At 46.1% G+C, this 24,899-nt stretch overlaps 1 protein-coding gene across 4 annotated transcripts in view; it reads right to left on the reverse strand.

Annotated features, from left to right (window-relative positions):
- The window catches only part of CEP120 (centrosomal protein 120), a 254,609-nt gene that overhangs the window by 10,383 nt on the left and 219,327 nt on the right, over window positions 1–24,899 (reverse strand). For all 4 annotated transcript variants that reach the window (XM_063964221.1, XM_063964219.1, XM_063964220.1 and 1 more), the window contains exon 19: window positions 2,894–3,039. In XM_063964221.1, coding sequence (XP_063820291.1) covers window positions 2,894–3,039 — 146 coding nt within the window. The remainder of the gene's footprint in view (window positions 1–2,893; window positions 3,040–24,899) is intronic.

Genomic DNA, 24,899 nt, shown 5'->3' on the forward strand with positions numbered 1-24,899 from the left:
CGACAAAATTAAAGACATTCACTGCAACGCTCAGACTCCTTATACTCATACCCATTATGAACACATCATCAAGAGACACCTCATAGATAGGACAGAGCACGCAGCCTCTGATTTGATCCATGAATCCACCGGGATTCAGTTCCTTCTCGCATTAGATATTACCTGTACTGCCAGAGGAACTATAAACTATAGGTATATCCATGCGCTAGCAAACTTGATGGATAATATCACCGAGATGTATGATGACACCTTCAGGTATATGGACAAGGAGTTACAAGCCTACAAAAAGAAGCTGGTCTAGCATATGATGGTCCTTAATTATGTCACAGCTGTGACAGGTGGGTATTGTTACTTTGGCAACTCAATATGGGGTGAAGTGCTGTACGTATATCATGAATAGCACTGACGACCCCACGGAGATCATCAATCAAAAGATGGACGAGATCTTGCAGTTAAAAAGGGAGTCCAGAAGGAAACACAACCTTACCTTGACGGTGGGTAATTAAATTGACCGGCTGGGCCTCATGGTTGAACCCACTCAAATGGTTTTCTGGATTAGGAGAGGGGGCGCAGAATGTAATTGCAAGTGTGGGAAAGTTTCTCCTTTGTATCCTGGGTGTCGTCATAATTATTGGTTTGATATTCAGGTGTGTTCGAATTCTGACGCGGCGCAAGCACAGCACAAATTTGATGAGTCTAAGGAGCGAGGGCGTTGTTACAGCAGCAGATTTGATTTATGATCCATCCGTAGAGACAGTGTTATGATGAGGATTGCAAATGAATTTCATGGCCTGTTTCTTTCACCATTTTTCTCTGTTTCCCCCTCTACCCAGAAACATCCAACTGGAAAAGACGTCAACCATACCCAAATTTCTGTGAATGTATTTTTATGTGTCTTACCCTCATCTCTGCAACCTTCAGTTAATAGCACACAGTCTATAAATGATATCTACATATAGTAGCATGCACATACGTTTCCCCTCCATGTATCATCAGATAAATGTGCTCCCCATTTGTTGGTATAAGAAGCCGAAAAGGTGAGGGTTAAAAGCCCTTGCCCGAAAAAAAAAAAAAAAAGCTTGATAGTGTTTGTTTGCCCATTTACATACCCTTAATACGGGATGAGAAGGAGTTAATGTATACTTTGCAATACCTTGAAGCTTGCTTAGAACATATACGGCACGATGATGCATGCCCCTCAGACATTAATTCATACATACATGCTTTTTCTGTCCCACTAGGATATACATTTCCCACCTACAAATCTTCCCTGGATATATATTTTTTTGAACTCTTGTATATAATGTCTATGTAAATATTTTAAATCTTTTTATTAAGGTGTGGCAGTTATTGTTGACTGCCAAAGGGTGGACTGTCGAAGTCTAAAATATTATTGTCACACACATCACATACAAACTACACACAAGTGGCCTACGTGCGCGTGCTTGTGCTGCCGTGCGTGTACATGCTCGTAAGTCACGTATAATCGCTCACACGGTCGTGCGTGTTAACGCATGGTATGAGTAATTACGGTAGCATATGCAGTCACATGAAAAAGCCACAAAGACATATCTCATATTTAATTCACATAGCACATAATATACACATAGTCTACATGCACCACACCAGAGTTACATTTGTTTAAAAGTTACAACAGAGGGATTCGACTTTACAGTATATGAGGGGACAGAATTAGGTTAGGAGGTGGTGTTTGGTACCCAGTTGTACAGTATATTAAGAGCAATATTCCGGTAGCAGTTTGCAGAAGGTAGCACGCTCCTGCGCATAGTTATGCACAGGAACAGAATATTAATATTACACTGTATTTACTGTACTCTTGATATTCGGCGGGAACCCAGTGGAGACCATCTGCAAATGCACCTGGACCAGGCATCGCCCACCTATTCAAACCGACCTATGACCCCTCCTGTACTGTAAATGACCAGCCCTTTGACCTATGGGTGAAGAGATTACAGATTCCATAGTTTCATGATTTAGACTAATGTATAAAAGCCACGCTGCCTGGCCGGTCAGACACATTCTCTGAAGGTCATCTTTCCCGATTGACTGAGGACCGGAAACCGGGTGGCGCTGGCGAACAAACGTATGTATCCATTGATTGTATCCTCTTCTCTTATGTGACTGTATTCTTGTTGTAACCCCCTTTTGAGTAAGTATTTGTTGGTGGGTTGGATCCCTACATTTTAAATTTAATTGGTGTCGTATTCCTTTCCTGCTAGGGGTTATAAAGTGTATTCTGCCTCACGTGTAGCTACTCTGTGCTTACAGCGTGACGGCGTGCTTATGCAACGTGTACGCATCTGTTAGGGGTTTTACACACACACGCTTAGCGGTCGCAGCGGCCTGATTAGTTATACATTTAAGGTATTGCTTTTTCTTCCTGAAAGTTAATCAGCTTTAACAGTATGGGGAGAGGTTCTCAAACGCAGTCATCAAGGCTCCCCCAACAGTCCAGGTTTTAGGTATATCCATGGCTCAGCAGACGGTTAAATCAAATTGACTAAAGTGCTAATTAAGTCACCTGTGGCCAAGCATGGATACATTTAAAACCAGGACCATTGGGGTGCCTTGAGGACCGCGATTGGGAACCTCTGTCTTAACAAGTGAGTCCCTTAATACAAATTGAGTATCATTCAAGTATCAGTCTACTCTATTATTGTAGATGATCATATTGCATGCCTTTATGGCTAAAGTCTGCCCATTTTCTAATTGCTAATTCCAACAGGATACTGATATGCCTCATCACAAATCAAACTTCATCTCAACTTGGTTCCACGATAATGACACTGTAGAAGCCATCAGAGTACACTTAACTCCTTAATAAAATCTCAAGCTAATAGAGGCCACAGATTGTAAGGTTCAATTTTGCTACCTATTTAGCTCGTTCCGGATCTCCTCCAGCTCTAAACGTTCCGTCTTCACAACATCTTTCTCCTCAGCTGCCAGATAGCGCAGTCTCATTTGTTCAAGTTCTTCTTGTTGCTTTTTAAGTCGTGCCATGGCATTCTCTTGCTCACGCTTTACCAAATACATGGAGGAAAAAAAACACACACATGAATTACAAAATGAAATATAAAAGATATAAATTGATAATTGAAATACAAAAAGTTTATAAAGTTAGTTATAGGACGTTTTCCATATGCCAAGTCAATCAAATCTATGGAATTGTGTTTTATTTAATTTTCTTTGTTAAATGCCTAATGTTTGTCAAGTGTATTAGAGATATAATACAGGTTGAGTATCCCATATCCAAATATTCCGAAATACGGAATATTCCGAAATACTGACTTTTTTGAATGAGATAGTGAAACCTTTGTTTTCTGATGGCTCAATGTACACAAACTTTGTTTAATACACAAAGTTATTAAACATATTGTATTAAATGACCTTCAGGCTGTGTGTATAAGGTGTATATGAAACATAAATTAATTGTGTGAATGTACACACACTTTGTTCAATGCACAAAGTTATAAAAAATATTGGCTAAAATTACCTTCAGGCTGTCTGTATAAGGTGTATATGTAACATAAATGCATTCTGTGCTTAGATTTAGGTCCCATCACCATGATATCTCATTATGGTATGCAATTATTCCAAAATACGGAAAAACCCCATATCCAAAATACCTCTGGTCCCAAGCATTTTGGATAAGGGAGACTCAACCTTGACGAGCGGATTCGGTTTTACTCGGTTCTCAAAACCGAATCTTATTGGCTATCCAAAACACGTGACATCAGTGAGCCAATAAGATTCGGTTTTGAGAACAGAGTAAAACCGAGTAAAACCGAATCCGCTCATCACTAATTTTATACACTACTTACTTTATAAACAACAGGACTAATTCAGTCCTGCATAATAAGTTAAAACCTTTTTACTTGCATGAAAATATTGAAAGTGTACCATCATGCAGTGTCAAAGGCTATAGGTGCATACTGGGACATGCATATCCACAAAAAAAACACAAAAAAAAAACAAAACCCCAAAACATTCAAAACTAGGTTTAACTAAACAGACTTTATTATAAAACAAAATTGTATCCATTGTTTCTTCTGATTAGCCTTACCCTAATGAGAAGTTTTGTTTTGTAATCCAATGTGAGACCCCCCCCCCCCCCCAACCCAACCATAAGGAAAATAATAAAAATCTGATACAACTGTTCATTACAAATGCAGCTGAATGCTAGTAACATGTAGCCAGCATGGAAAGCTGGTCACTGGCTGAGCAGATACCCTGACTTTCTGAATGTAATCAAAAAGTGATGAAGTAAAACAACCTTAACCTTAACATTTCATTGAGGTTTTGTTTGTAAATTGCTTAAAGTGACCCAAAAGTAATTTTCACATAAGTGTAAATTTCACTAAGGGTTCTGCCATGTACATTATCTCCAAGTATCTTCCCATCCATTGTACATGTAAAATAAACACATTGCTTTAATAGTGTAGAAAGTTCATAAGCACGCTAAAACACCTGGAATTTGTGGTGGTTTTGGTTTTAGATTCTTTATGACCTTATTACACTACTAGTACTACTGGCCTGCAAGCTTCATATTAATGCGACTGTCACTTACATTCACTAATGGTTGCGTTGGGATGCAATTAATACACTGGCTGTCGGGATCCCGGCGTCCAGGATACTCACGCCGGAATCCAGACAGCCGGTGAAATGCCGGCGGTTGGAATCCCAACAGCAGCCCGGTATTCCCACTCGGCTGGTGGGTCCACACCACCACCCGGATGGGAATATAACCTGTAGTGAGCCAAGCTTGCCACCGTGCCGAAAGAATGGCGAGCGGACTTGCTGCCGGTATAGTGACAGCCGGCATCCCGTCTACTGGTCTCCCATATGTATCCTGTTGCTTTTAAGTTATTTCCCAACATTGGACAATAAAAACTGCATAATGTCCATTTTAAATTATGATCGTCCATAGCATTGCGAAAAACTAAGATTTATAGGATGTATTAAATCTAAAGTATTTAAAAAAAAAAAAAAAAAAATAAGAATTTACTTACCGATAATTCTATTTCTCATAGTCCGTAGTGGATGCTGGGGACTCCGAAAGGACCATGGGGAATAGCGGCTCCGCAGGAGACTGGGCACAAAGTAAAAGCTTTAGGACTAGCTGGTGTGCACTGGCTCCTCCCCCTATGACCCTCCTCCAAGCCTCAGTTAGGATACTGTGCCCGGACGAGCGTACACAATAAGGAAGGATTTTGAATCCCGGGTAAGACTCATACCAGCCACACCAATCACACCGTACAACTTGTGATCTGAACCCAGTTAACAGCATGATAACAGAAGGAGCCTCTGAAAAGATGGCTCACAACAACAATAACCCGATTTTTGTAACAATAACTATGTACAAGTAATGCAGACAATCCGCACTTGGGATGGGCGCCCAGCATCCACTACGGACTATGAGAAATAGAATTATCGGTAAGTAAATTCTTATTTTCTCTAACGTCCTAGTGGATGCTGGGGACTCCGAAAGGACCATGGGGATTATACCAAAGCTCCCAAACGGGCGGGAGAGTGCGGATGACTCTGCAGCACCGAATGAGAGAACTCCAGGTCCTCCTCAGCCAGGGTATCAAATTTGTAAAATTTAGCAAACGTGTTTGCCCCTGACCAAGTAGCAGCTCGGCAAAGTTGTAAAGCCGAGACCCCTCGGGCAGCCGCCCAAGATGAGCCCACTTTCCGTGTGGAATGGGCTTTTACAGATTTTGGCTGTGGCAGGCCTGCCACAGAATGTGCAAGCTGAATTGTACTACAAATCCAACGAGCAATCGTCTGCTTAGAAGCAGGAGCACCCAGCTTGTTGGGTGCATACAGGATAAACAGCGAGTCAGATTTTCTGACTCCAGCCGTCCTGGAAACATATATTTTCAGGGCCCTGACTACGTCCAGCAACTTGGAATCCTCCAAGTCCCTAGTAGCCGCAGGCACCACAATAGGTTGGTTTAAGTGAAATGCTGAAACCACCTTAGGGAGAAATTGAGGACGAGTCCTCAATTCTGCCCTGTCCGTATGAAAAATTAGGTAAGGGCTTTTATAGGATAAAGCCGCCAATTCTGATACACGCCTGGCTGAAGCCAGGGCTAACAGCATTACCACTTTCCATGTGAGATATTTCAAGTCCACAGTGGTGAGTGGTTCAAACCAATGTGATTTTAGGAATCCCAACACTACATTGAGATCCCAAGGTGCCACTGGAGGCACAAAAGGAGGCTGTATATGCAGTACTCCCTTGACAAACGTCTGAACTTCAGGAACAGAAGCTAGTTCTTTTTGGAAGAATATCGACAGGGCCGAAATTTGAACCTTAATGGACCCTAATTTGAGGCCCATAGACAGTCCTGTTTGCAGGAAATGCAGGAATCGACCCAGTTGAAATTCCTCCGTAGGGGCCTTCCTGGCCTCGCACCACGCAACATATTTACGCCAAATACGGTGATAATGTTGTACGGTTACATCCTTCCTGGCTTTGATCAGGGTAGGGATGACTTCATCCGGAATGCCTTTTTCCTTCAGGATCCGGCGTTCAACCGCCATGCCGTCAATCGCAGCAAGTCTTGGAACAGACATGGTCCCTGCTGGAGCAGGTCCTGTCTTAGAGGTAGAGGCCACGGGTCTTCCGTGAGCATCTCTTGAATTTCCGGGTACCAAGTCCTTCTTGGCCAATCCGGAGCCACGAGTATAGTCTTTACTCCTCTCCTTCTTATGATTCTCAGTACTTTTGGTATGAGAGGAAGAGGAGGGAACACATACACTGACCGGTACACCCACGGTGTTACCAGAGCGTCCACAGCTATTGCCTGAGGGTCCCTTGACCTGGAGCAATATCTGTCCAGTTTTTTGTTGAGGCGAGACGCCATCATGTCCACCTTTGGTTTTTCCCAACGGTTTACAATCATGTGGAAGACTTCTGGGTGAAGTCCCCACTCCCCCGGGTGAAGATCGTGTCTGCTGAGGAAGTCTGCTTCCCAGTTGTCCACTCCCGGAATGAACACTGCTGACAGTGCTATCACATGATTTTCCGCCCAGCGAAGAATCCTTGTCACTTCCGTCATTGCCCTCCTGCTTCTTGTGCCGCCCTGTCTGTTTACGTGGGCGACTGCCGTGATGTTGTCCGACTGGATCAATACTGGCTGACCCTGAAGCAGAGGCCTTGCCTGACTTAGGGCATTGTAAATGGCCCTTAGTTCCAGGATATTTATGTGAAGTGACGTTTCCATGCTTGACCACAAGCCCTGGAAATTTTTTCCCTGTGTGACTGCTCCCCAGCCTCTCAGGCTGGCATCCGTGGTCACCAGGACCCAATCCTGAATGCCGAATCTGCGGCCCTCTAGGAGATGAGCACTCTGTAACCACCACAGGAGAGACACCCTTGTCCTTGGAGACAGGGTTATCCGCTGATGCATTTGAAGATGCGATCCGGACCATTTGTCTAGCAGATCCAACTGAAAAGTTCTTGCGTGGAATCTTCCAGAACCATCCCTAGGAACAGCAGACGTGTCGTCGGAATCAGCTGCGATTTTGGAATATTTAGAATCCATCCGTGCTGTCGTAGTACTATTTGAGATAGTGCTACTCCGACCTCTAACTGTTCTCTGGACCGTGCCCTTATCAGGAGATCGTCCAAGTAAGGGATAATTAAGACGCCTTTTCTTCGAAGAAGAATCATCATTTCGGCCATTACCTTGGTAAAGACCCGGGGTGCCGTGGACAATCCAAACGGCAGCGTCTGAAACTGATAGTGACAGTTCTGTACCACAAACCTGAGGTACCCTTGGTGAGAAGGGCAAATTGGGACATGGAGGTAAGCATCCTTGATGTCCAGAGACACCATGTAGTCCCCTTCTTCCAGGTTCGCTATCACTGCTCTGAGTGACTCCATCTTGAACTTGAACCTTTTTATGTAAGTGTTCAAGGCTTTCAGATTTAAAATGGGTCTCACCGAGCCGTCCGGCTTCGGTACCACAAACAGCGTGGAGTAATACCCCTTTCCCTGTTGTAGGAGGGGTACCTTGATTATCACTTGCTGGGAATACAGCTTGTGAATGGCTTCCAATACCGCCTCCCTGTCGGGGGTAGACGTTGGTAAAGCAGACTTCAGGAACCGGCGAGGGGGAGACGTCTCGAATTCCAATTTGTACCCCTGAGATACTACCTGCAGGATCCAGGGGTCCACTTGCGAGTGAGCCCACTGCGCGCTGAAATTCTTGAGACGGGCCCCCACCGTGCCTGAGTCCGCTTGTAAGGCCCCAGCGTCATGCTGAGGACTTGGCAGAAGCGGGGGAGAGCTTCTGGTCGTGGGAAGAAGCTGTCTGTTGCAGTCTTTTTCCCCTTCCTCTGCCCCGGGGCAGATATGAGTGGCCTTTTGCCCGCTTGCCCTTATGGGGACGAAAGGACTGAGCCTGAAAAGGCGGTATCTTTTTCTGCTGCGAGGTGACTTGGGGTAAAAAGGTGGATTTCCCAGCTGTTGCCGTGGCCACCAGGTCCGATAGACCGCCCCCAAATAACTCCTCCCCTTTATACGGCAATACTTCCATATGCCGTTTGGAATCCGCATCCCCTGACCACTGTCGCGTCCATAATCCTCTTCTGGCAGAAATGGACATCGCACTTACTCTTGATGCCAGAGTGCAAATGTCTCTCTGTGCATCTCGCATATATAGGAATGCATCCTTTAAATGCTCTATAGTCAATAATATATTGTCCCTGTCCAGGGTATCAATATTTTCAGTCAGGGAATCCGACCAAGCCACCCCAGCACTGCACATCCAGGCTGAGGCGATTGCTGGTCGCAGTATAACACCAGTATGTGTGTATATACTTTTAAGGATATTTTCCAGCCTCCTATCTGCTGGCTCCTTAAGGGCGGCCGTTTCTGGAGACGGTAACGCCACTTGTTTTGATAAACGTGTGAGCGCCTTATCCACCCTAGGGGGTGTTTCCCAACGAGCCCTAACCTCTGGTGGGAAGGGATATAGTGCCAATAATTTTTTAGAAATTAGCAGTTTTTTGTCGGGGGTAACCCACGCTTCATCACACACTTCATTCAATTCATCTGATTCAGGAAAAACTACGGGTAGTTTTTTCACACCCCACATAATACCCCTTTTTGTGGTACTTGCAGTATCAGAGATGTGCAAAACCTCCTTCATTGCCGTGATCATGTAACGTGTGGCCCTACTGGAAAATACGTTTGTTTCTTCACCGTCGACACTGGAGTCAGTGTCTGTGTCTGGGTCCGTGTCGACCCACTGAGGTAACGGGCGTTTAATAGCCCCTGACGGTGTTTGAGACGCCTGGACAGGCACTAACTGAGCTGCCGGCTGTCTCATGTCGTCAACAGTTTTCTGTAACGTGCCGACACGGTCACGTAATTCCTTAATTACGGCCATCCATTCAGGTGTCGACTCCCTAGGGGGTGACATCACCATTATAGGCAATTGCTCCGCCTCCACATCATTTTCCTCCTCATACATGTCGACACACACGTACCGACACCCAGCACACACACAGGGAATGCTCTGATAGAGGACAGGACCCACTTAGCCCCTTGGGGAGACAGAGGGAGAGTTTGCCAGCACACACCAGAGCGCTATATATGTATAGGGACAACCTTACAATAAGTGTCTATCCCTTATAGCTGCTTATATCTGTTATTTTGCCAAATAAGTGCCCCCCTCTCTTTTTTACCCTGTTTCTGCAGTTGCAGGATGCAGGGGAGATTCTGGGAGCCTTCCTACCAGCGGAGCTGTGTGGGAAAAATGGCGCTGTGTGCTGAGGAGATAGGCCCCGCCCCCTTCACGGCGGGCTCTTCTCCCGCTTTTTTCTGGAAAACTGGCAGGGGTTAAATACATCCATATAGCCCAGGAGCTATATGTGATGTATTTTTTGCCAAATAAGGTAAATTCATTGCTTCCCAGGGCGCCCCCCCCCAGCGTCCTGCACCCTCAGTGACCGAAGTGTGAAGTGTGCTGAGAGCAATGGCGCACAGCTGCAGTGCTGTGCGCTACCTTATGAAGACAGGAAAGTCTTCTGCCGCCGATTTATGGACCTCTTCTTGCTTCAGCATCTGTAAGGGGGCCGCCGGCGCGGCTCCGGGACCCATCCATGGCTGGGCCTGTGATCGTCCCTCTGGAGCTAATGTCCAGTAGCCTAAGAAGCCCAATCCACTCTGCACGCAGGTGAGTTCGCTTCTTCTCCCCTTAGTCCCTCGATGCAGTGAGCCTGTTGCCAGCAGGTCTCACTGAAAATAAAAAACCTATTTAAACTTTTACTCTAAGCAGCTCAGGAGAGCCACCTAGATTGCACCCTTCTCGTTCGGGCACAAAATCTTAACTGAGGCTTGGAGGAGGGTCATAGGGGGAGGAGCCAGTGCATACCAGCTAGTCCTAAAGCTTTTACTTTGTGCCCAGTCTCCTGCGGAGCCGCTATTCCCCATGGTCCTTTCGGAGTCCCCAGCATCCACTAGGACGTTAGAGAAATACAGGTTCCATTTCCAGAGTCAGGAAGGATTATTTCCCTCTACAAGACTAAATTTGTCAGCTGTTACACTGAAGGAGGCAAAACGTTTGCTTCCCACTAGATGGAAGTAATTCCAGTGTATAAATGGCCCATCATACTGCATATTTTTGCCAAAAATAAAATAAACATTGCATACACATACATATGCTCCTGGTCAAAGGTTTTAGAACACCCTAATTGATTATATATATATATATATATATATATACACACATACACATACATACACATACATATATTCGGACCACAATAAAGACGTTTTAACCATTTCTTCAGACTGCTGAGTGCCGCTGTTCCGACATTTGCTACATAGGATCCTGCAACAGATCCACGGAAGGCACCGCAGCCAGTTTAGTTTGCCTACCCATACCCGAGTGCCGGGTCTCACCGATACAATATATATATATATATATATATATATATATATATATATATATATATATATGTATATATAAATAAATAAATATTCCATATATTGAACATAGACTTTGCGCAAATAGCAGCCTGTGGAATTCAATTGGTGTCAAGCGTCACCCACACTTCAATCATGCATAGAAAAGAAAAAATATTCACAATGTAGAGTCCCTTGGCGCTTAACAATATTTGATAATATGAGGAATCTCAATCAGATGTCAGCCTCCGACTTTGAATTCTCTATTTCCAAAGTGTCACTCAAAGATAATAAATTGAAACACCTCATATGGCAATATTGCATTCACAGATGACACAGTGTAAATAATAAGAATTTACTCACCGGTAATTCTATTTCTCATAGTCCGTAGTGGATGCTGGGGACTCCGTAAGGACCATGGGGATTAGCGGCTCCGCAGGAGACTGGGCACAACTATAAAGAAAGCTTTTAGACTACTGGTGTGCACTGGCTCCTCCCACTAAGACCCTCCTCCAGACTTCAGTTAGGATACTGTGCCCGGAAGAGCTGACACAATAAGGAAGGATTTTGAATCCCGGGTAAGACTCATACCAGCCACACCAATCACACCGTATAACTCGTGATACAATACCCAGTTAACAGTATGATAACAACTGAGCCTCTCAACAGATGGCTCAACAATAACCCTTTAGTTAACCAATAACTATATACAAGTATTGCAGACAATCCGCACTTGGGCCCAGCATCCACTACGGACTATGAGAAATAGAATTACAGGTGAGTAAATTCTTATTTTCTCTAACGTCCTAAGTGGATGCTGGGGACTCCGTAAGGACCATGAGGATTATACCAAAGCTCCCAAATGGGCGGGAGAGTGCGGATGACTCTGCAGCACCGAATGAGCAAACTCAAGGTCCTCCTCAGCCAGGGTGTCAAACTTGTAGAATTTAGCAAACGTGTTTGACCCCGACCAAGTAGCTGCTCGGCAAAGTTGAAGAGCCGAGACCCCTCGGGCAGCCGCCCAAGAAGAGCCCACCTTCCTCGTGGAATGGGCTTTTACTGATTTAGGATGCGGCAGTCCAGCCGCAGAATGTGCAAGCTGAATCGTACTACAGATCCAGCGAGCAATAGTCTGCTTTGAAGCAGGTGCACCCAACTTGTTGGGCGGATACAGGATAAAGAGCGAGTCAGTCTTTCTGACTCCAGCTGTCCTGGAAACATAGATTTTTAGGGCCCTGACTACATCCAACAACTTGGAAGCCTCCAAGTCATTTGTAGCCGCAGGCACCACGATAGGTTGGTTCAGATGAAAAGCTGATACCACTTTGGGGAGAAACTGGGGACGAGTCCTCAATTCTGCCCTATCCATATGGAAAATCAGATAAGGGCTTTTACATGACAAAGCCGCCAATTCTGATACACGCCTGGCCGAAGCCAAGGCCAACAACATGACCACTTTCCACGTGAGATATTTCAAATCCACGGTTTTCAGTGGCTCAAACCAATGTGACTTTAGGAAATCCAACACCACGTTGAGATCCCAAGGTGCCACTGGAGGCACAAAAGGGGGCTGAATATGCAGCACTCCCTTAACAAAAGTCTGAACTTCAGGTAGTGAAGCCAGTTCTCTCTGGAAGAAAATCGATAGAGCCGAAATCTGGACCTTAATGGAACCCAATTTAAGGCCCATAGTCACCCCTGACTGTAGGAAGTGCAGGAAACGGCCCAGCTGAAATTCTTCCGTTGGAGCCTTCCTGGCCTCACACCACGCAACATATTTTCGCCATATGCGGTGATAATGGTTTGCGGTTACTTCTTTCCTAGCTTTAATCAGCGTAGGAATGACAACCGCCATGCCGTCAAACGCAGCCGCGGTAAGTCTTGGAACAGACAGGGCCCCTGCTGCAGCAGGTCTTGTCTGAGCGGTAGAGGCCATGGGTCCTCTGACATCATTTCTTGAAGTTCCGGGTACCAAGCTCTTCTTGGCCAATCCGGGACAATGAGTATAGTTCTTACTCCTCTTCTCGTTATTATCCTCAGTACCTTTGGTATGAGAGGAAGAGGAGGGAACACATAAACCGATCGGTACACCCACGGTGTTACTAGAGCGTCCACAGCTATCGCCTGCGGGTCTCTCGACCTGGCGCAATATTTTTCTAGCTTTTTGTTTAGGCGGGACGCCATCATGTCCACCTGTGGCTTTTTCCACCGGTTTACAATCATTTGAAAGACTTCTGGATGAAGTCCCCACTCTCCCGGGTGGAGGTCGTGCCTGCTGAGGAAGTCTGCTTCCCAGTTGTCCACTCCCGGAATGAACACTGCCGACAGTGCTAACACGTGATTTTCCGCCCATCGGAGAATCCTTGTGGCTTCTGCCATTGCCATCCTGCTTCTCGTGCCGCCCTGTCAATTTACATGGGCGACGGCCGTGATGTTGTCTGACTGGATCAGTACCGGCTGGTTTTGAAGCAGAGGTTTTGCCTGACTTAGGGCATTGTAAATGGCCCTCAGTTCCAGAATATTTATGTGCAGGGAAGTCTCCTGACTTGACCATAGTCCTTGGAAGTTTCTTCCCTGTGTGACTGCTCCCCAGCCTCGAAAGCTGGCATCCGTGGTCACCAGGACCCAGTCCTGTATGCCGAATCTGCGGCCCTCTTGAAGATGAGCACTCTGCAGCCACCACAGCAGAGACACCCTTGTCCTCGGAGACAGGGTTATCAGACGATGCATCTGAAGATGCGATCCGGACCACTTGTCCAACAGGTCCCACTGAAAGGTGCTTGCATGAAACCTGCCGAATGGAATCGCTTCGTAGGAAGCTACCATTTTTCCCAGGATCCGCGTGCAGTGATGCACCGACACCTGTTTTGGCTTTAGGAGGCCTCTGACTAGAGATGACAGCTCCTTGGCCTTCTCCTCCGGGAGAAACACTTTTCTCTGTTCTGTGTCCAGAACCATCCCTAGGAACAGCAGACGTGTCGTAGGGACCAGCTGTGACTTTGGAATGTTTAGAATCCAGCCGTGCTGTTGTAGCACTTCCCGAGATAGTGCTACCCCTACCAACAACTGCTCTCTGGACCTCGCCTTTATCAGGAGATCGTCCAAGTACGGGATAATTAAAACTCCCTTCTTTCGAAGGAGTATCATCATTTCGGCCATTACCTTGGTAAAGACCCTCGGAGCCGTGGATAGACCGAACGGCAACGTCTGGAATTGGTAATGACAATCTTGTACCACAAATCTGAGGTACTCCTGGTGAGGATGGTAAATGGGGACATGTAGGTAAGCATCCTTGATGTCCAGTGATACCATGTAATCCCCCTCGTCCAGGCTTGCAATAACCGCCCTGAGCGATTCCATCTTGAACTTGAATTTTTTTTTTTAATATGTGTTCAAGGATTTCAAATTTAAAATGGGTCTCACCGAACCGTCCGGTTTCGGTACCACAAACATTGTGGAATAGTAACCCCTTCCTTGTTGAAGTAGGGGCACCTTTACTATCACTTGTTGTGAATACAGCTTGTGAATTGCCTGTAACACTGCCTCCCTGCCTGAGGGAGTGGTTGGCAAGGCAGATTTGAGGAAACGGCGGGGGGGAGATGTCTCGAATTCCAGCTTGTACCCCTGAGATACTACTTGAAGGATCCAGGGATCCACCCGTGAGCGAGCCCACTGATTGCTGAAGTTTTTAAGACGGGCCCCTACCGTACCTGGCTCCGCCTGTGAAGCCCCAGCGTCATGCTGTGGACTTAGAGAAAGCGGGGGAGGACTTTTGCTCCTGGGAACTGGCTGTATGCTGCAGCTTCTTTCCCCTACCTCTGCCTCTGGGCAGAAAGGACGCGCCTTTAACCCGCTTGCCCCTATTGGGCCGAAAGGACTGTACCTGATAATACGGTGCTTTCTTTGGTTGTGAGGGAACATGGGGTAAAAATGTAGACTTCCCAGCTGTTGCTGTGGAAACGAGGTCCGAGAGACCATCCCCAAACAACTCCTCACCCTTATAAGGCAGAACTTCCATGTGTCGTTTGGAATCTGCATCTCCTGTCCACTGCCGAGTCCATAACCCTCTCCTGGCAGAAATGGACATTGCACTAATTTTGGATGCCAGCCGGCAAATATCCCTCATGTATAAAAGTGCGTCTTTTATATGCTCTACGTTTAGCAATATAGTGTCCCTGTCTAGGGTATCTATATTTTCTGACAGGGAATCTGACCACGCAGCAGCAGCACTGCACATCCAGGCTGAAGCAATAGCCGGTCTCAGTAGAACACCTGTGTGTGTATATATAGATTTCAGGATAGCCTCCTGCTTTCTATCAGCAGATTCCTTCAGGGCGGCCGTATCCGGAGACGGTAGTGCCACCTTCTTTGACAAGCGTGTGAGCGCTTTATCCACCCTAGGGGATGTTTCCCAGCGTGACCTATCCTCTGGCGGGAAAGGGTACGCCATTAGTAACCTCTTAGAAATTACCAGCTTTTTATCAGGGGAAGCCCACGCTTCTTCACACACTTCATTTAACTCTTCAGATGGAGGAAAAGCTACTGGTAGTTTTTTCTCTCCAAACATTAGACCCTTTTTTGTGGTACCTGGGGTAACATCAGAAATGTGCAACACATTTTTCATTGCCTCAATCATGTAACGTGTGGCCCTACTGGAAGTTACATTAGTCTCATCGTCGTCGACACTGGAGTCAGTATCCGTGTCGACATCTGTGTCAGCCATCTGAGGTAGCGGGCGTTTTAGAGCCCCTGATGGCTTTTGAGACGCCTGGCCAGGCACAGGCTGAGAAGCCGGCTGTCCCACAATAGGTATGTCGTCAAACCTTTTATGCAAGGAGTCGACACTGTCGCGTAAGTCCTTCCACAGCACCATCCACTCAGGTGTCGACCCCGCAGGGGGTGACATCACGTTTACAGGCATTTGCTCCGCCTCCACATAAGCCTCCTCATCAAACATGTCGACACAGCCGTACCGACACACCGCAAACACACAGGTAATGCTCTGACAGAGGACAGGACCCCACAAAGCCCTTTGGGGAGACAGAGAGAGAGTATGCCAGCACACACCAGAGCGCTATTTAACACAGGGATCCCACTATCAATGAGTGTTTTCCCTTATAGCTGCTTTTTTATATATATCATATATATATATTATCTATACTGCGCCTAAATTTAGTGCCCCCCCCTCTCTTTTTTACCCTTCTGTAGTGTTCAGACTGCAGGGGAGAGCCAGGGAGCTTCCTTCCAGCGGAACTGTGAGGGAAAAATGGCGCCAGTGTGTTGCGGGAGAAACCATGCCCCCTTTTCGGCTGACTTTCTCCCGCTTTTTCTGGAATACTGGCAGGGGTAATTTTACATCTATATAGCCTCTAGGACTATATATGATGTATATTTGCCAGCCAAGGGGTCATATATTGCCCTCAGGGCGCCCCCCCCAGCGCCCTGCACCCATCAGTGACCGGAGTGTGAGGTGTACATGAGGAGCAATGGCGCACAGCTGCAGTGCTGTGCGCTACCTTGGTGAAGACCGAAGTCTTCTGCCGCCGATTTCCCGGACCTCTTCGTTGCTTCTGGCTCTGTAAGGGGGACGGCGGCGCGGCTCCGGGAACGAACACCAAGGTCGGGTCCTGCGGTCGATCCCTCTGGAGCTAATGGTGTCCAGTAGCGTAAGAAGCCCAAACTACCACCTGTTAGGTAGGTTCGCTTCTTCTCCCCTTAGTCCCTCGCTGCAGTGAGTCGGTTGCCAGCAGATCTCACTGTAAAATAAAAAACCTAAATATACTTTCTTTGTAGGTGCTCAGGAGAGCCCCTAGTGTGCATCCAGCTCAGCCGGGCACAAGAATCTAACTGAAGTCTGGAGGAGGGTCTTAGTGGGAGGAGCCAGTGCACACCAGTAGTCTAAAAGCTTTCTTTATAGTTGTGCCCAGTCTCCTGCGGAGCCGCTAATCCCCATGGTCCTTACGGAGTCCCCAGCATCCACTTAGGACGTTAGAGAAAACAATAATTTGCGCCTCCTTCCATATGGTGGGGTCTACACTGATAGTAGACAAACGAGTATGTGTGATGAGAGGGTTTACTCAACACAGAACTTCAGAATCGCCACGTCCACATTTCCAACCACCACAAAAAGAATAAAAATGATCCAAATAGTGTAATACAGTAATTTAATGCACAAACAAATGTAAAAGGTACATAAAAGAACAGTAGTACTGGACTCTCACCCGGCCAAAAAGGTCTACTATACATAAGCAGACAAAAGAGTATAAGTTGTAAACACAGGCGTCCCCGGATACTATACCCGTCCAGATCCTCCTTGCCACATGTTTCAATACACCCGGCATCTTTATCATGGCATATGGAGGTTGTGCTTAACAGGGTATTTATACCCTTACTAATTAATCTAAAATCTAGACCTAATTCCAGATATAGAGCACTATCCACTAAAACATCCTTAATAATGTATACAAAATAATCCTCTCTGAGAATTGCCTTCCTGATATTAGTGAAATCCTGAACATTAAAGATCATGATAAATGGCTGTGAATGCCAGCGTTTGATACAAACAAATACAATATCCTGCTTCCGGTTTTCGCCGGAAGTGACGTAATGTGTTCCACCGGCCGTACCCGGAAGTATCAGCGGGATTCAATATACGTTAGTCCTCCCGGAAGATGCGGTTCATTATGCGTTCCACACCGGCATCGGGAGTAATAGGATAGCCCCGTTGGCGGTAATTAGCTGTAGTTAATAAGATATGTGTCTACGCATTGAGTTGTAAAACCGGGCAATTCTGATCATGTTTATGTCAGAAATTTAAAAGGAAAATTATTTTACTAGACTTCTTTTGCTAATAAATCATTGCTCTTTTCAAACACAGGGGCTCATTTACATTTGCTGTTACACCATTCAAAATATTGCCCTTTTACATTTTGTGCTTAATCATGTTGGCAAGTTGTGACTTTTACAAGCTACTGCTTAGTAAATAAACCCCACACACTGAGGCATACTGTCACCTACTCAATGGCTTCCAAAAACTCTACATGACAAGCCAAAGATTTCAAATTTAGATTAATTTGTCTATAAGAAAATATTCCAGATGTCAGTGGCCCACTGGCAGTGCTTCATGGCCCAGGCAAGCCTCTTTCATCGCTGCGGAAGAGCTGTATATTCGTAACCAATTACTTGTTTTAAAAAAATAAATAAATTATGTTTGTTTTTATACCTCTGAAATTTACATATTTTCTAACCAAAACTTTTTATTTTAACCTCAGGCAGACTACAGCGGATTTTATACCATTTCAGGCTATTCATTGGACTTGAGTATCTTAAAATAAAAAAAAACCCAAAAAATAAAAAAAACACACCATATATTTATATATGTGTGCATAATGCATTTCATACCTAATGATTGAACTTGAAACCCCAAGAGAATCCTTCCTGTTACCTGAACTACAGTATGTCATAGGAATGTAAGCTGGGGCACATTGGTACACAGGTAATGTGTAGTAGGGGGAATGTGTAATTGTTACAGTCCATTAAGTACACTGTTAATTCCACAAATCAGCCTGTTCTGAAATAGCTTTGCTACGACTCAGACGTTCGGTATTAATGTTCAAGACCTTATGGAAAATAGAAGGAGTGCTGTGATGGTTTGCATTTGCCGTGTTCTGGGAACTCCCTGAACTATGTCTGGCTCCACTTTATACCATCAATCTCTCACTCATATAGGCAGTGCTTTAAGAAGCTGTATGTAAAAATTAATTATTGCTTTAAATATAGCTGGCAACCTGACCGAGTCATTAACACAAACTCACTGGTTATATATGTAAAGCATGATTATTTGTTATGGTACTCTGAGGCAATTTCATACATATGATTACATGAACAGTCTGTAAGATCACAGTAAATAAGTCTAGTTGTACATAACGCAGAATGATATATTTGTCAGAGGTTACATTTTTGTTCTCCAGTTACTAGAACAGGATCGAAACGAAAACTGTATACGTTAATTGAATAATTAGAATTTTAATACACCTCCCCTAACGGGATGAACAGTGGGCTGACATAATGACATAATTACCGATGCGTGGCTTGCGTTGCGTGAACTATAACACCCAAATGGACAATCGGATCAAAATTTGGATTGCACCACCAATGGGTAGAATTTAATAAACTACAGAATTGGTCCTGTCACTGTTTACTGTATCTGCTACGGGTGCTCCTCGGGTAACACTAAGAACCATGTATTAATATTTACTTACATTAAGACGTCTCAAATTTACATCTCTATAGATTTCCCAATTTATTAACACTCATTTATATTACAACTGAGAAAATCAGAAACAGGTAGAACAGCTAGTATAGTATATTTCTCTATCGTCCTAGTGGATGCTGGGGTTCCTGAAAGGACCATGGGGAATAGCGGCTCCGCAGGAGACAGGGCACAAAAAGTAAAGCTTTAGGATCAGGTGGTGTGCACTGGCTCCTCCCCCTATGACCCTCCTCCAAGCCTCAGTTAGATTTTTGTGCCCGGCCGAGAAGGGTGCAATCTAGGTGGCTCTCCTAAAGAGCTGCTTAGAAAAGTTTAGCTTAGGTTTTTTATTTTACAGTGAGTCCTGCTGGCAACAGGATCACTGCAACGAGGGACTTAGGTGAGAAGAAGTGAACTCACCTGCGTGCAGGATGGATTGGCTTCTTGGCTACTGGACATTAGCTCCAGAGGGACGATCACAGGTACAGCCTGGATGGTCACCGGAGCCTCGCCGCCGGCCCCCTTGCAGATGCTGAAACGAGAAGAGGTCCAGAATCGGCGGCAGAAGACTCCTCAGTCTTCTTAAGGTAGCGCACAGCACTGCAGCTGTGCGCCATTTTCCTCTCAGCACACTTCACACGGCAGTCACTGAGGGTGCAGGGCGCTGGGAGGGGGGCGCCCTGGGAGGCAAATGAAAACCTTTTTTGGCTAAAAATACCTCACATATAGCCTCCGGGGGCTATATGGAGATATTTAACCCCTGCCAGAATCCGTTAAGAGCGGGAGACGAGGCCGCCGAAAAGGGGGCGGGGCCTATCTCCTCAGCACACAGCGCCATTTTCCCTCACAGAAAGGCTGGAGGGGGGGCTCCCAGGCTCTCCCCTGCACTGCACTACAGAAACAGGGTTAAAACAGAGAGGGGGGGCACTAATTTGGCGTTAGAAATATATAAAAAAGATGCTATAAGGGAAAACACTTATATAAGGTTGTCCCTATATAATTATAGCGTTTTTGGTGTGTGCTGGCAAACTCTCCCTCTGTCTCTCCAAAGGGCTAGTAGGTCCTGTCCTCTATCAGAGCATTCCCTGTGTGTGTGCTGTGTGTCGGTACGTGTGTGTCGACATGTATGAGGACGATGTTGGTGAGGAGGCGGAGCAAATTGCCTGTAATGGTGATGTCACTCTCTAGGGAGTCGACACCGGAATGGATGGCTTATTTAGGGAATTACGTGATAATGTCAACACGCGCCAAGGTCGGTTGACGACATGAGACGGCCGACAAACAATTAGTACCGGTCCAGACGTCTCAAAAACACCGTCAGGGGTTTTAAAACGCCCGTTTACTTTAGTCGGTCGACACAGACACAGACAGGGACACTGAATCCAGTGTCGACGGTGAATAAACAAACGTATTCCTTATTAGGGCCACACGTTAAGGGCAATGAAGGAGGTGTTACATATTTCTGATACTACAAGTACCACAAAAGAGGGTATTATGTGGGATGTGAAAAAACTACCGTAGTTTTTCCTGAATCAGATAAATTAAATGAAGTGTGTGATGATGCGTGGGTTCCCCCCGATAGAAAATATGGGCGGTATACCCTTTCCCGCCAGAAGTTAGGGCGCGTTGGGAAACACCTCTTAGGGTGGATAAGGCGCTCACACGCTTATCAGAACAAGTGGCGGTACCGTCTATAGATAGGGCCGTCCTCAAGGAGCCAGCTGACAGGAGGCTGGAAAAATATCATAAAAAGTATATACACACATACTGGTGTTATACTGCGACCAGCGATCGCCTCAGCCTGGATGTGCAGAGCTGGGGTGGCTTGGTCGGATTCCCTGACTAAAAATATTGATACCCTTGACAGGGACAGTATTTTATTGACTATAGAGCATTTAAAGGATGTATTTCTATATATGCGAGATGCACAGAGGGATATTTGCACTCTGGCATCAAGAGTAAGTGCGATGTCCATATCTGCCAGAAGATGTTTATGGACACGACAGTGGTCAGGTGATGCAGATTCCAAACGGCACAAAGGTGTATTGCCGTATAAAGGAAGAGGAGTTATTTGGGGTCGGTCCATCGGACCTGGTGGCCACGGCAACTGCTGGAAAATCCACCGTTTTTACCCTAAGTCACATCTCTGCAGAAAAAGACACCGTCTTTTCAGCTTCAGTCCTTTAGTCCCTATAAGAGTCATATCTGCCCAGGGATAGAGGAAAGGGAAGAAGACTGCAGCAGGCAGCCCATTCCCAGGAACAGAAGCGTTCCACCGCTTCTGACAAGCTCTCAGCATGACGCTGAGACCGTACAGGACCCCTGGATCCTACAAGTAGTATCCCAGGGGTACAGTTTGGAATGTCGAGACGTTTCCCCTGCGCAGGCTCCTGAAGTCTGCTTTACCAAGGTCTCCCTCCGACAAGGAGGCAGTATGGGAAAAAATTCACGAGCTGTATTCCCAGCAGGTGATAATTAAATTACCCCTCCTACAACAAGAATAGGGGGTATTATTCCACACTATATTGTGGTACTGAAGCCAGAAGGCTAGGTGAGACCTATTCTAAATCTAAAAAAATTTGAACACTTACAAAGGTTCAAATCAAGATGGAGTCACTCAGAGCAGTGATAACGAACCGGGAAGAAGGGGACTATCTGGTGTCCCGAGACATCAGGGATGCTTACCTCCATGTCCCAAATTTGCCCTTATCACTAAGGGTACCTCAGGTTCGTGGTACAGAACTGTCACTATCAGTTTCAGACGCTGCCGTTTGGATTGTCTACGGCACCCCGGGTCTTTACCAAGGTAATGGCCGAAATGATGGTTCTTCTTCGAAGAAAAGGCGTCTTAATTATCCCTTACTTGGACGATCTCCTGATAAGAGCAAAGTCCAGGGAACAGTTGGAGGTCGGAGTAGCACTATCTCGGATACTGTTACAACAGCAGGGGTGGATTCTAAATATTCCAAAATCGCAGCTGATCCCGACAACAAGTCTCCTGTGCTTAGGGATGATTCTGGACACAGTCCAGAAAAAGGTGTTTCTCACGGAAGAGAAAGCCAGGGAGTTATCCGAGCTAGTCAGGAACCTCCTAAAATCAGTGCATCATTGCACAAGGGCCATGGTAAAAAAATGGTGACTTCCTTCGAAGCAATTCCAGTCGGCAGATTTCATGCAAGAACTTTTCAGTGGGATCTGCTGGACAAATGGTCCGGATCGCATCTTCAGATGCATCAGCGGATAACCCTATATCCAAGGACAAGGGTGTCTCTCCTGTGGTGGTTACAGAGTGCTCATCTTCTAGAGGGCCGCAGATTCGGCATTCAGTTTTGGATGTTGGTGACCACGGAGGCCAGCCCGAGAGGCTGGGGAGCAGTCACACAAGGAAAAAATTTCAAGGGAGTGTGATCAAGTCTGGAGATTTTTCTCCACATAAATATAGCTAAGGGTAAATTTATAATGCTCTAAGCTTAGCAAGACCTCTGCTTCAAGGTCAGCCGGTATTGATCCAGTGGGATAAAACATCACGGCAGTCGCCCACGTAAATAGACAGGGCGGCACAAGAAGCAGGAGGGCAGTGGCAAAAACTGCAAGGACTTTTCGCTGGGCGGAAAATCATGTGATAGCACTGTCAGCAGTGTTTCATTCCGGGAATGGAAACTGGGAAGCAGACTTCCTCAGTAGGCACGACCTCCACCCGGCAGAGTGGGAACTTCATGGGGAAGTTTTCCACATAATTGTAAACCGTTGGGAATTACCAAAGGTGGACATGATGGCGTCCCGTCTGAACAAAAAAACGGGACAGGTATTGCGCCAGGTTAAGAGACCCTCAGGCAATAGCTGTGGACGTTCTGGTAACACCGTGGGTGTACCAGTCGGTGTATGTGTTCCATCCTCTGCTTTTCATACCTAAGGTACTGAGAATTATAAGACATAGAGGAGTAAGAACTATACTCATGGCTCCGGATTGGCCAAGAAGGACTTGGTACCCGGAACTTCAAGAGATGCTCACAGAGGACTTATGGCCTCTGCCGCTAAGAAGGGACTTGTTTCAGCAAGTACCATGTCTGTTCCAAGACTTACCGCAGCTGCGTTTGACGGCATGGCGGTGGAACGCCGGATCCTAAGGGAAAAGGCATTCAGGAAGAGGTCATTCCTACCCTGGTCAAAGCCAGAAAGGAGGTGACCGCACAACATTATCACCACATGTGGCGAAAATATGTTGCGTGTTGTGAGGCCAGGAAGGCCCCACGAAGAAATTTCAACTCGGTCGATTCCTGCATTTCTTGCAAACAGGAGTGTCTATGGGCCTCAAATTGGGGTCCATTAAGGTTCAAATTTCGGCCCTGTCGATTTTTCTTCCAGAAAGAATTGGCTTCAGTTCCTGAAGTCCAGAAGTTTGTCAAGGGAGTATTGCATATACAACCCCCTTTTGTGCCTCCAGTGGCACTGTGGGATCTCAACGTAGTTCTGGGATTCCTCAAAACACATTGGTTTAAAACCAGTCAAATCTGTGGATTTGAAGCATCTCACATGAAAAGTGAACATGCTCTTGGACCTGGCCTGGACCAGGCGAGTGTCAAATTGGTGTTTTTTTTCTCAAAAAAGCCCATATCTGTTTGTCCATTCGGACAGGGCAGAGCTGCGGACTCGTCCCCAGTTCTCTCCCTAAGGTGGTGTCAGTGTTTCACCTGAACCAGCTTATTGTGGTGTCTTGCGCCTACTAGGGACTTGGAGGACTCAAAGTTGCTAGATGTGGTCAGGGCCCTGAAAATATAGGTTCCAGGACGGCTGGAGTCAGGAAAACTGACTTGCTGTTATCCTGTATGCACCCAACAAACTGGGTGCTCTTGCTTTTAAGCAGACTTTTGCTAGTTGGATGTGTAATACAATTCAGCTTGCACATTCTGTGGCAGGCCTGCCACAGCCAAAATATGTAAATGCCCATTCCACAAGGAAGGTGGGCTCATCTTGGGCGGCTGCCCGAGGGGTCTCGGCTTTACAACTTTGCCGAGCGGCTATTTAGTCAGGGGCAAACACGTTTGTAAAATCCTACAAATTTGATACCCTGGCTAAGGAGGACCTGGAGTTCTCTCATTCGGTGCTGCAGAGTCATCCGCACTCTCCCGCCCGTTTGGGAGCTTTGGTATAATCCCCATGGTCCTTTCAGGAACCCCAGCATCCACTAGGACGATAGAGAAAATAAGAATTTACTTACCGATAATTCTATTTCTCGGAGTCCGTAGTGGATGCTGGGCGCCCATCCCAAGTGCGGATTATCTGCATTACTTGTACATAGTTACAAAAATCGGGTTATTATTGTTGTGAGCCATCTTTTCAGAGGCTCCGCTGTTATCATACTGTTAACTGGGTTCAGATCACAGGTTGTACAGTGTGATTGGTGTGGCTAGTATGAGTCTTACCCGGGATTCATAAATCCTTCCTTATTGTGTACGCTCGTCCGGGCACAGTACCTAACTGAGGCTTGGAGGAGGGTCATAGGGGGAGGAGCCAGTGCACACCACCTGATCCTAAAGCTTTACTTTTTGTGCCCTGTCTCCTGCGGAGCCGCTATTCCCCATGGTCCTTTCAGGAACCCCAGCATCCACTACGGACTCCGAGAAATAGAATTATCGGTAAGTAAATTCTTATTATAACAAAGATTCAAAAACGGATTAGGTGGTGAAAGGGGACAGCTTTTTA

This window comes from Pseudophryne corroboree, chromosome 1 (assembly GCF_028390025.1).
Source record: "Pseudophryne corroboree isolate aPseCor3 chromosome 1, aPseCor3.hap2, whole genome shotgun sequence".
NCBI lineage: Eukaryota > Metazoa > Chordata > Amphibia > Anura > Myobatrachidae > Pseudophryne > Pseudophryne corroboree.